Source organism: Cataglyphis hispanica, chromosome 1, assembly GCF_021464435.1.
Source record: "Cataglyphis hispanica isolate Lineage 1 chromosome 1, ULB_Chis1_1.0, whole genome shotgun sequence".
NCBI lineage: Eukaryota > Metazoa > Arthropoda > Insecta > Hymenoptera > Formicidae > Cataglyphis > Cataglyphis hispanica.
In genome coordinates, this window is record NC_065954.1 from 854,161 (window position 1) to 867,813 (window position 13,653).

The 13,653-nt window shown below is 36.0% G+C and overlaps 1 protein-coding gene across 1 annotated transcript; it reads right to left on the minus strand.

Moving 5' to 3' along the window:
• Positions 1 to 3,839: 3,839 nt before the first annotated feature.
• Positions 3,840 to 6,013, minus strand: LOC126854572 (uncharacterized). The gene is made up of 3 exons (XM_050601459.1): positions 5,977 to 6,013; positions 5,361 to 5,507; positions 3,840 to 5,287 (listed from the first exon to the last, which is right to left on the minus strand). Exon 3 carries the CDS (start codon positions 5,024 to 5,026, stop codon positions 4,256 to 4,258), a length of 771 nt encoding a protein of 256 aa, XP_050457416.1. The 5' UTR covers positions 5,027 to 5,287; positions 5,361 to 5,507; positions 5,977 to 6,013; the 3' UTR covers positions 3,840 to 4,255.
• Between the last annotated feature and the right edge of the window lie 7,640 nt (positions 6,014 to 13,653).

Consider the following 13,653-nt stretch of genomic DNA (forward strand, 5'->3'; position numbering starts at 1 on the left):
GTTCCTGTTCGTGGCCAGTGTCGTCGTCTTTGTATCCGTCCCGTTCCGAGGCACATTATCGGTCCTGTGAGCGTCAAATGCTTTTTATCGGGAGTAGGTTGCTGGCCTTGTCCCCGAACCCTCCTTTTTTACCCGGGCTTGGGACCGGCTGCGTTAGATAGTGAATTACTCCATCCTCCATCCGTTGCAGGCAAGATTCTCTCAGCAGGTTTTATGCCATTGCCTGCCGAGAGGTGGCGACCGTGAAATCCTACCCTCCGATGTTTTTTATTTTTATATTTTTATAGCTCGGGCTGGATTTGAACTTGAGATCTTTGGCATAGAAGAAAGTAAACACAAATCTCTTTGCGCCACGATCGCCACGATTTTCTATATTTGAATTTATAAATATCTAATTTATAAATAAAACAAATTATATATTGCAAAGAAATAATACGTGTTGTAACATCCTGCCAATTTTAAAAACTATATCTTAGCTAATAATTAAGTACAGCTTTTATCCCTGCAAAATACTTATGGAATATAGAATAATTATATAATCCGTTTGCTTTTATTTTAATTAACTAATTTCATTAATCTTATCATTCTAGTTACATATAGTTATTTAGCCTAAAAATCGAATATATTTTAATCCTTTTAGTAATAATAATCGATGGCGCAAGGAATTGAGAATTCCTTAGACCGACGAATCAGGAAGCATTATTTAGACCTAGCTAGTTGTACAGCAGTACTATACTATACAGACTTTCTAGAACCAACCGGCTGACCTGCTTACTTTAAAAACGGACTTGCGAGCGAGCTTCCCACTCGATAATATCGATACTAATATCTAACTTTTAAGATTTTAATATTTAATCGTACAGACAAATATATATATAATAATTACTCTTAAATTGAGGAGTAAATGCACCGTACTTCATGGAATCATAAAACGTATATAATAATAATTTGTTGACAATATTTATAATTCTTTTACCCAAAATATCACATACAAAACTTTCAATACTATATTCAATACAATTTAACTTTATAAATAATTAAAATTATAATAATTAAAACAGGTTATTATATAATGCGCGAATGCTTCCATAAAGAAATAATCTTTATAAAATTAATATGTTTTATTGTAGTATTTATCAAGCGACCATAAATATAAATTTAAGAGGCTTATATTCTATGGAATCATAAATTATATACATTACATATAATATAAGTTATGTAAAATATCTATTTTCTAAATTATAGAATGCCATAACTTTATATAAATTGCCAACTTATTATCAGAACTGAAATAAATAGAACAAATGATTCCATAAATTAGTAAGCATAAATATTAACCATATTATTAAGGATTTTATGTTATAAAATATTAATTAAGCTTAAGAAGAGAACGCGCATAAGAGGCCTCATATCAGTGAAACCTGATATTGCGAGCGATAAGTCGAACGGACACGCGACGGCTACGACCACGAGCGCCGAAACTCAATAGTCAGATAAACATATCGATCGACAATTCTCAGAAGAATTATTGTTAAAAATCTTTCTTCTCAGAAGTCCTTCACTGAATCATTCTAAGAACATTCCAGAGCGCGACGCGTGTGCTACACACGGCCCGAAGACCCTTTGTTTCGACAGTATATAAGCCGACGATTTCGAACCCTCGGGGCAGTAAAATCGGAGCAGTCAGTTCGGACAGTCAATTCGGGGCATTCAATTAAGAAGTCTTCTACCATTCGGATCATTCACTCTTGCATTCAATTAAGAGATCTTCAAGCATTCGAATCATTTATTCTTAGCTAACATTATTCATTACTAATTCATTACTATTTCGTACAAGTATTCGCTCCGTATTATTCGTTCATTGTTCGCGTACTATTCACTATTCCATTTCGATTAATATAATTGTCGATTCAGTGTTAAGTTGTGTAAAACTAAGGAAATAATAAAAAATTTTGTGCATACATCTGTGTACTTTTATCCGGCCTACTTCATCCACGACTGAGGTCTTAAAGGACGAGAGAAGGGCCTAACAATGTATGACCAAGACTTGAACAGAAGGAAAGATTTTCCTGGCACATCACGGTAAGTACTTACAATTATTATAAACCCCCGTCTTTCCATAAATATTAGAAACTTTATTTCAATTGACTGAAAACTCTTAATATCATTCAATTACCTTTTCATCCTCTAAATAATAAGAAATCCTCTGTCAAGCATTAGCATGTGGCTGACAGTTTCCAGTCAGTCAACTTTAATCTATTATCCTACTATTATTTAAAACACACCCATAATATCAATACTAAGTAAGATTTATAAATTCCATGCAAAATATATACTACTGTTGTCATTTGAACCTGACTTAAAACTTGCAACACTTTGCTCTTTTTCCCGAAAATCCATCGTTGCCGAGCGTTTATGGTGCCCCTGGCGACTCCCTTTTTCCTAAATTTTGACCTCGTTGCCGAGCGCTTATGGTGCCCCTGGCGACTCCCTCCTTTCTTCCTAAATTCTGAATATAATCCTTAAACCTCGTTGCCGAGCGCTTATGGTGCCCCTGGCGACTCCCTTTTTCCTAAATTTTGACCTCGTTGCCGAGCGCTTATGGTGCCCCTGGCGACTCCCTCCTTTCTTCCTAATTTCTGAATATAATCCTTAAACCTCGTTGCCGAGCGCTTATGGTGCCCCTGGCGACTTCCTCCTTTCTTCTTGAATTCTTTATATAACCCTTAAACCTAGTTGCCGAGCGCTGATCGAGGTGCCCTGGCGGCATTTCCTATCAATTTAAAAATCTCCCACAAGAAATGACAACAGGAGATTAAATTGAAATCAAATGTATTATCTAATTTTCTGAACACAACCCAATCCTTGAACCTAGTTGCCGAGCGCTAATTACGGTGCCCTGGCGACATTACACATTCTCCCTAAAATTTCATCGTTGCCGAGCGCTTATTACGGTGTCCCTGGCGACATTCGACCTCTTTTCTAAACCTTCCCTTTCTATCAGAAATTTAGAGTCATAATATAATCAAGTATTGATATTAAATAAAAGACCTTATTCTTTAGACAATTCTCATAATAAATTAATTCGATCTAACTAACTCTCTATTATTTAGTGTCCACAATTTGTTATTAACTATCCTTAATTTCTATTATAATGTTTCTTTTCAAATCTTAATTCTCTTACGGTTTCTAATTAATATATATATATATATATATATATATATATATATATATATATATCTTAAGTAACAAGCCCCTTGCATATGGTGAACCCGCAATACAAGCGGACTTGCCGCTAAAACGCAACCATAATCGATATCTTTCTTTTATTATAATATTAAAAGTCTATTCTTTAAACCTGATTAACCTTCGAATTACATATACCTAGTTGCGTCCATATCCCTAAAATACCTAGTGAAACTTCCTAGTAACCAAATAGTTCCGCGCTACATCATTCCCCTAGATCCACTAGATTAGTCCTAGCTCTCGGCGTCCCTGGGGTATAGCCGGTGGAAGCAGGTTGCCCTATAAAAGTAGAGAGCAATCTTTTTCTCACTAACTGAGGTATAGAGAGAGAAAGAGCGTCGCTGAGACGTAACACAATAAAGCATATTAATTTTATTAAAATCATTTCTTTATGGAAGCATTCGCGCTTTATATAATAACCTGTTTTTTAATTAATATGATTTTATAAAGTATAATTGTATTGAATATAGTATTGTAAGTTTTATATGTGATGTTTTGGATAAAATAATTATAAATATTGTCAACAAATTATTATTATATACGTTTTATGATTCCATGAAGTACGGCGCATTTACTCCTCAATTTAAGAGTAATTATTATATATATATTTGTCTGTACGATTAAATATTAAAATCTTAAAAGTTAGATATTAGTATCGATATTATCGAGTGTGAAAGTCGCTCGCAAGTTCGTTCTTAAAGTAATCAGCAGGTTAGTTCTAGAAAGTCACTGCTGTACAGCTAGCTAGTTCTAAATAATACTTCCTGATTCGTCGATCTAAGGAATTCTCAATTCCTTGCGCCATCGATTATTATTACTAACAGGATTAAAATATATTCGGTTTTAGGCTAAATAACTATATGGAACTAGAATTATAAGCGATTAATGAAATTGGTTAACAATTAAAATAAAAGCAAATGGATTACATAATTATTCTATAGGTATTTTGCAGGGATAAAAGCGGTACTTAATTACTAGCTAAAATATAGTTTTTAAAATTAGCAGAACGTTACACCGTGCATAGTGGTGTGTTGCCTCTCCGTTGGTTCGTTCGGGATGGTTTTAACCGGATCGTTTTTCGTGCCCATAGGTCCACTTCCATAAGTACCGGGCTTTCTAATGTCAGTAGTATCGCGAACTTGTGTTGGAGGATTTTTCTCTCAATGCGTACGGGCACGGTGATGGTTCCTGGTATTGGGACAGACTCCCCATTTGCTATTTGTATTTCTCCGTCATGTGCTTGTATCTTGTGCCCATATCGTTGTAGCTGTTGCGCAGTTTTCTCGTTAATAAATGATATTTCCGCCCCAGTATCTATGAGCTTCCGGAAGCGAGTGCTGCCTATTTTTATTCTTGTGTGCGGTCTCGGATCATACTTTATGCGGAGCTCGGGGCACTGGATTTGACCGCCGGCCCGCTTAGCGTTTCCCGGCGCGGGGTGGCACTCTTTTATGAGAACGTCGTCTCGTCCGCATTGCGAGCAGAATTTTCGTGGAGGTCGTTTGCACGTTCGGCGTGTGTGTCCCCGTTGCTTGCATCTCCAGCAGCATTCCTCTTTGCTATATGTGGTGGCGACGTTTGGCTTTGCGTTTTTTGTGCGTTCGGCCTTTTTTTCCTGTCGGCACAGTTTCTCGATTTCTTCTTGTTCGGTTATTCGCATTTGTAATTCGTCGATGCCTTCGGCTGCGTTATACCGGACGTATCGTTTCATCTCTGTCCGCATGTTTTCGTATATCCTTTCGTATGTTTCTTTCGAGGAGAATCCACTGGCTCGGCGCATCAACGTCAGTATGTCGCCGATACATTTTTTGAAACTCTCACCCGGTCGTTGTCGGCGGTCGGATATTTCTCGTCTTAATGCGGCCTGATGACGTCGCGGTAAAAGTTGTACCCGAAAGGCGCGGTCAAATCGCCCTCAATTTTCCCCGATGTTTGTTGTTTCGGTACCACTGTAGCGCGTCTCCGCGTAATAATTCCAGGAGTCCCAGCAGCATCGCGCTTTCTGGGAAGGCGTACCCGGCCTTTAGTTCTTCCAGCTGTTCTAAAAATACAAACGAGTCGCGGCCGTCAAAGTGTACCCCCCATTTCCACATTTGCTTCAGTGCGTTTGTTACCTTGGTGATGGACGCGTTTTGTAACGTTTCGTATTCTGGTGCCCCCGTGCTGCCCGTCGCGTATTCCTCGGGGTGAGCGTCGACGTCACCGGCCATTCGGCGCCGGATATCGTCCATCGTGCCGGTCGTCGTGTCCACCTCGCTCGTCTGCAATTTTTATCAACTGCGCTTTTGACAATTGTATATCTATCCTTTCATAATCTCGCCGTGAGTCCGTGTATTTGCTACAGGGTAGGATCTGTTCGGGCACCAATGTAACGGTCGGTTTTTTCCGAGCGCGGTTGCGTGATAGCATCCCCTCGGCCGGGATCAGGGCTCGGAAGGATAGCAAGTATGAAATGCGAGTGTTCGTATAAATAAATAGTTGACTTTATTCAAATGATCAGAGTGATGGTTTACAATGTGTATGGTTGTATGATCGTGCGCGAATGTATGGGTACGTGTATGTGTGAATGCGAATGTGCGAGTGTGTATGTGAGCGGTGCGGGAAGGTGCCCGTGCGAGATACCGCGTGTTGTAAATGGCGTAGTACAAACGGCGTGTACCGGCGTGTGCGTATGCACCTCGTGGGTGCGGTCGAATGCGCTACGAGCTCGGATGCACGCCTAGAATGTACCTGAGAACGGTGCGCTTAGGCGGTGGATCGGAATGCGGTGCGCGAGAATCGATGCTCGCGATCGATAGATAGTGTCACCCCTCGGATGGATAGCGCGATGGCGCGCGGTGCTGTCCCCGCTAGGGGCGGGTACCTCGCGGCTTGGCGAATCATGTGTTGACAAATTCGGCGCGTAGGATGGTCTTACGGCCCTCGGCGTGCGGTTTCGGTCGCCGTAACAATGGCGAGTCTCGGCCGGCTTGTGCCGGTTCGCGAGATATGTCGCGAAACTCCGGGAATCAGCGGGAGCGGTTCGCGGTCGGAAAAAGGAGCGTCCGGCAGACGGGAATATCCGTCGGTGGCGGGTAAATTCCCACCGCTAGAAATATTACTGGACGATCGAAGGTTCGGTCGGAAACGCTTTGCGTGCGGGAGTCTGGAAAAGCCCAGCAGAGGCGGAGTACTCCCAACCTCGATCTCGCTTTTTAAGCGTGCGGATTCTTCAGGATGCTCTGAGCATCGTATTGACTTCAGAGCGGCGGAGAAGATTCTGTCTTTTTACCGAGTTGAGCGCTTATTTATACTCGGTGATCGGCGATGTTGCGTCGGTGCGATAATTGTTTATTAAACAATTCGGTTGAGCCCGTTCGCGGCTCAGAAATATTCAGAAACGGTCGGAGCGGTTTCCCGAGCGCGCGACTCGTGCTCCGGTACGGTATGCTTAATCGGTGGTATAACGTAAATATAAACAAATATTTATGCTCGCTCAACGGTTTTGATACAATGGGACGCATAGCACCTTCGCTCTACGGTCCCGTGACGGTTGGACGTGGGACGGCGGTTTGTTACTTTCGCTGGCCCGACCGATGCCCAATCTGAAATAAAAATTTTGCAAAAGATTATCAGAAATTATTATCAATATATGAATAAAAATATGATTTGAAATATGCGACCCGGGCACGTCAAGTTTTTTTGTATATCACTTTTTAATCTTAATTCTTATTGTTTTGGACCTCTCCAGTAAAACATATGATTAGTTTCAAAACAATTCTATTAATTTGATACGGGTCACTTTTAAATTCGAAATTAATTATCGATTACTGCAAGAGTTAATAGTTTTATAATTTACTATTTGTAATCAAATCCGTAATATAATAATGTTACATATATTATACAAAATGTTTGAGAGAAGGAACAATAGTGCAATTTTTTAATAAAAGAAAATGTATTTTTATTTTTTCGAGAGAATCTATAAAATTTCTACAAATGCAAGATTTATTTTATGACAAATACAATTTCAAATTATAAATGTTTACAAACTGAACTGTTTCTATGCACTTGGCTAGTTAACTATTGATTTTATATCTAGTTTTTATTTTTTATTTTTTAGGGAATTTTTATTTTTTAATTAATTTATAGAGAAAAATTAATTTTAAATTTTTTTAATTTTTATGAGAAAATTATTTTTCAAGGGAAAATATTTTTAAAAGTTACTCTTTAGAAATGTTGCGAAGAAATTGACTTTTTTTTATGCACTTGGCGTGTACTTTTTTACCTTTTGTAAGGTTTCTTTGGAGGGATATCACTACTTTTTGTAATAACTGTTTTTTTATTGAAATAATATTTTTTTGCAAAATTTAAATTATTTTTTGAAGAAATATTAAACTTTTTGTTGCATACAAATTGGGATTTTTTTATGAACTTGGCGTATATTTTTTATCTTTGTAAGGTTTTTTAAGAGAAATATCACTGCTTTTTGTAATAACTGTTTTTTATAAAAATTTATATTTTTTCTGCAAAAAATATGTATGCATTTTTATCATTTCGAGACCAACTGCACTTTTGTATTTTCAAATCATTTATTAATTGTCATTCGGTACCTTTAGCACGAACTATATTTGTATAATGTCCATCAAATATATTTTTACCTTGATGAAAAATTTCACTAATAACTTTATATATATTCGTACCAATAGATATTTTTTCCGTAGGTACAGCTTTTATTTTTAAGTCTGTTATTTTAATAGTTTCTATGTCATTAATTTTAAATAACAATAACTGTAAGATGATAATATTTCCTGTTGTAATTATATCAGTTTTTTCAAGTACAGAGACAGTATCACAATTGGTACATATTTTTTCAATATTATTCCAACGTGAAAAACTATTTTGTATTAATTCTTGTAGAGTATACGATTTTTTCAAATTTTTAGGTAATTGGAGCAATAATATATAATTTATAAGATTTTTTGTGCTTGTATAATTGCATACTTTACATCGTAAAGTTATGTTTAATTGATGCTCAATTACGCTCTTTATATTATCTATATTATTAATAAGATGTATAATAAACTCACTAAACATCTTGCTGAATATTTTCAAGATATTGACGACCTGCCAATTGACGTATTGGCATTATATTAATGATTTTATTTTTTGATATATAACAATCAGTAAATTTTTTTATAATATTCGTATGTTCAAAACAAAACAATAATTTTCTAAGTATAGAAGAATGAAGTATATATTGAAGTGAATCATTAATATAACAAGATATATTATCGACATTTGGTAGCCCTCTTACATCCCATAAAGTATCATTAATATTCTTATCATCATCAGCTTGACATTCCAAAACATTCTTTGTTACTGCCCAAGTTGTATCGCGAACCTTGCGGATACGTTGTTTCAAAATATTAATATTTAGAAGATCTGGCCGGTATCGTGTTCGCAATCTATTATATTCTATTATAGCTAATTCATTTGCTTTTACAGAAGAAGGGTCAAAATTTATAAGGTGCAATCCACTCAGCGTAGTTACTCGTGAAAGAGCGACATATATTTGTCCACAATTAAATATAGAATTCCCAGTTTCCACAACAGCATGTTTCAAACTAAGCCCTTGACTTTTATGAATAGTCATACCATAACTTAAACATATAGGAAATTGTTTTCTTATAACAAATGCTCTATCCATTACTTCAAACTTGACGCTTAAGCGTTTTATAATATACTCTGTTCCTGATGATACCATTATCTTTATTTTTTCTACGTCATCAATTGTACCACGCATTGATGTCGCACGTTAATTTGTAATTCATCATAACTGAATAAAGACCATAAATTTGCAGAACCCATTGCACCAATGTATTTCTCAATTTTTAGTTTTGATAATTCAATAAAAGATAGATCTTCATGCACAGGTGGAAGTTGCAATAAATCTCCAAAAAGAAATATACGTTTTTTACCGAACCATCCATTATCACAATTCATAGTATTAAATATTTCTGTTAATCGAAGATGTATGTACATTAAAGTAATATTTGAAATCATTGAAACTTCATCGATAATTATTAAAACAACATTCTTAAGTTCATCCCGTATAGTTTTAAGGTCTATATCAGAAAGTTGTTTATACTTGGCAGTATGATCATGTTCTACCGGTAACTGAAACAATGTATGAATAGTAAGTCCATCAATATTAAAAGCTGCTATCTCGGTTGGTGCAGTTACCGCTGTATCTTTTTAAATATATTTTTTAATCCAACATCTAATAGTTTTTATCAAAAAACTCTTTCCAGTACCTCCCTCACCACTTACATAAAGCCTAAGAATTTCACTGTTATCATTAGAAGTTATACTAGCTGTAATTCTATCAAAGATTCATTTCTGATCAGTATTTAATTGCGTTACCATTTCATCGACATTAATTTCATATTTATTGCCAACATCTTTAAAGCTCCTTCTTTCATAGCTCCTTCAACCTCGACAGGAACACATTCTAATGCATAATTTTCGTGACAGTCATTTTCATCTTCATCTTTTGTAATTTCTGATATTTTTTTCAATTAATTCTTTGATATTATCCATACCTTGCTGAATGTCAATTATTCTTTCGTGATATTGAAGAGCATCTTTTAATTTAGATTGTATTAAAAAAAAATGCTTCTGCATAACTATCACATTTATTCTTTAATTCACTAATATCTCTCCAAGGCTGAAATAATAATAATAATGAAAAATAGTAACGCTCAGGTTGAGTATGGACATTGTATCTGTAATGATTGATAAGGTAACCACGTTTACGTTTCTTTAAATATAGAAATTCATTAAGTACGTAATACTTTATTGTCTTAGAGACTGGTTTAGTTTTTGTAATATCATACCATTTTGCATAATCATATAAATTAGCAGATTCTAGTTCTTTAGGAGGTCTGCTTGGATAATATGTATCAACTAGAGAAGGACAAAAAATATCAACAGAATTAGCATCTAATATTTCAATCTCTTTGCGAGATTTAAGTTTTCTGTTTCTAATTATATTTATATCTAACAATCTTATAGTTGTTTCCTTATCAGTACCGTATAATGGTATTCCTAACAAGGTGTCAGCAGCTTCAAAAGCTCCACATTCCCTATGATTCAATATACGCATTCCAATATTCCAAAGACAACTTCTCAATGATTTTGTTGAATTTATCTTTTCAAATGTATTTTCTGTATTATTACTTTTTTCTGCTTTAGAAATATATTTTGTAGTATACCAAGTCAATAATGTAGATTTTTCACCTACAAATTGAATATCCATATTTCCTTCCCAAACAGTAAGAATAGCTGGATTATAAACATTAATATTGACTTCCTCTTTAGATCGTGGCAAGTCATACAACCTAGTTTTTGTTTTCAACTTTCTTCTATCCGCAATTGAAACAGCAACGTCTCTAATTTTTAAAGTATCTGTTATGGATTGTGAAAAGCCAAATCTGCATATTTTAGAAAAACCTATTTTAGTTTTTTTAGTACGCAAGCAGTAATCATTATGTTTGTGTCGTTGATGTGTATTTACACGTCGATATAATTCAGGTGATAACTCTTTATTTGGCATTCTACAAGTCACATATTTTAAGATAAAAGATGCAATATCTTCATTAAAAGATGTACCAATTATCGAAGCATCTTTTATCCAAATTAACAAATGAAAATGTTGCATACCTCTACCTTGATTTCACGACATCAAAAGTAATGAGTGACCTCTCCGATTGGAATATCAGATGAACAAATAAATTCAAGCATAGCTTTAAATTTATTATCCACGAATCTCGAAGTTGATACAGGATCAAGAACAACAAGTTCATTTGCAGATTTTTGATCAGCAATTGGTTCATTTACCTTTCGAAGATATTCTATCAAATCAGTCCATAACCATTCACATGGACTGAGAGTAAGAAACCAAGTAGCGGATCCGTAATTATATATCATACATTGCAAATTACTTCTAATTCTGCAATATTCTTCTGTATTCCGTAATTTTGAAAATATAGTGTTTAAGTTGGATTCAAGCTGCTGATTAGATAATTACTCTAAATAAGTAGCAGCTGTGTATCTTTCACGAGGATTGGTAACACTCATTTTATGAAATATTCCACTATTTAATTGTCGCATATTGTTATCATGTAATAAATAAAAAAGATATTGTATATTTAATCGAAATTGCGAGTGTTGCGACATAAGCCTCATTTTGATATATTCAAAATCAGTTATCCGGACACTTCTATCTTCATGCTGTCCATTCACATCATATGGATATAAATCAGGAAAACATTTTATATTCAAATCTTTATTACGATTATCCAATGGAATATCTCGAATTTTTATCATTTGATAAAGCATAGTTGCAAATTCATTTATTCTTTTTTCATATATTGGATATATGGTAAATTGTTCATAATATTGATCTGTTTGCGACATTTGAGTCAATAATGCTTTGCATTCTTTACTAGAGGTATTAATTATTTTATTTTCTTCATTATCTTCTTCAAAAGTTTTATCACAAAGTTCCGAATCATGTTCTTGAAACTCAACATTTTGTAATTTGGAATGCAATAAATTTTCAGGAGATGTTGGTAATATGATATCTGAATATATAGGATTATTTTGTTTTAACTATATTAAAGCTATCCATACTTTTTTTACATCGACTAATTTTTCTCAAATTATATTTGCTTTAGTTGGACCACGAACTAATATATATAATTCATGATTTAGGTTAATAGGTTCAGTCGAAGAACAAATCTTTTTTAAAGTTTCATTTAACGGCAATGGTAAGTGGAATGTTCTGCCTTTTACTTTTGATATCATTTCCTTATGCAGTAGATTTTTATTTATTACCGTATGCGCCAAGGGGTGTCTCACTCTTCAAAATTTGTGCATGTATTGCGGAATTACTAGAAAATCCAAGTAATTCTAAGTAATTCCATGTAATGTGCGTATAATTCTAAGTAATGCGACAGGATTACGTGTAATTAATTTAAATGTATATATATATATATATATATATATATATATATATATATATAGGGTGTCCGATAATTCGCGGACTTCCTTTTAAGGGAAGGTAGAGGGTGTTATTCTGAATAGAAAAGTCCTGTACCATTTTGTGATTTTCTCAATATTCAAGAAAATATTAATTTTAAAATATCAGCCAACGAAGTGCCGCGAAAAGCTCGCGGCGCGAAGATGCCTCCCACTGTCGATTGATACCCGGTCCGCGGCGAAGCAATGGGAGGAGCGGTTTGCGAGCGTGCTTCGCTATGGCAACCGAAATAATTATACACATAATGTGCGCTCCGTTTTATGTATGTGATCTTTTCAGTATGTACGAGTGGCGTAGAGAAATTTTAAAAATAAATAATAAATATTAAATAAAAATAAAATAATGAATATGACATAGAGAGAATTTTCTCTTAGAATTTATCGTGAAAAATATGATAATCATGAGACAATATGAGTAGTATAGGGGCAACTATAGTGAGACAGGAATGTTCCCCCTTTTCCCCCTTGGCGCCTGCCCCCCGCTGTGATCCCTTCCCCCCCTGTCCCCCTGGGCAGGTACCTGAGAAAAAAAGAGTGGGGACTCGTGGACGTCCACGAGGCGATTTTTTAATTTTAAAATTTTTTTAAGAGTGGGGGGAGTCGTGGACGTCCAGGAGGCAGTTTTTTTTTTATTTTTTATTTTTTCCTGGGCTGGAAATACTCGGGCTGGAACCTGGGTCCTCTGCTTTTCTTGTCAGGGTCCTAGTGCGGTAGGCTAACTGAAATCTTACAAGAGTGAGAGTTAGATGGGGCATTTAAGCGAAGAGTAGGTCTCTCCGGCCCGGCGACCGAGCGCTCCGATTGGTTTGTCCTATAGTTGCCGGCTGTTTGATTGGTTCCGACGAGCTGGAAAAACGAGAGAGAAAATAGAGTGAGAGAGAGAGAGAGAAAGTCGACAAGATGTCCGAGGTGTCAGCAGCCGGTAAAATATCGGGCGCCGAAGACAGCGGAGATGTCCCATTGCATTCCCCTCCTCCTCCTCCTCCTCCGCCTTCTCCTCCCAGCCCTGTGGAAAATCGAAAAATATCGCGTGACATACGGCATCTCTCGCCTTCGACCGTCCTTACGGAAGAACTTCAAACTGCAGCGAGCGTGTCGCCCGTGTCTCTCCTTCTTGCTGAAAAAAGAAAAATCGTCTAGTGCGGAATTATCAGATATCTAGGTATACAAACGAAATACGAAGCGTTCATGATCGGACATGATTGTCCCCGCCGGTCGAGTCATGCAACGCAGGTAGACGCGATGTCGTCATCGGAGACGATACGCTATCGGAGAAGCTCTTTCAATCTCCGATAGCGTATCTTCTCCGATGACGACATCGCGTCT

Bases quoted from the DNA above. Each gene is read 5' to 3' on its own strand.
- LOC126854572 (XM_050601459.1), bottom strand. From the start codon at position 5,026: ATGCGCCGAGCCAGTGGATTCTCCTCGAAAGAAACATACGAAAGGATA.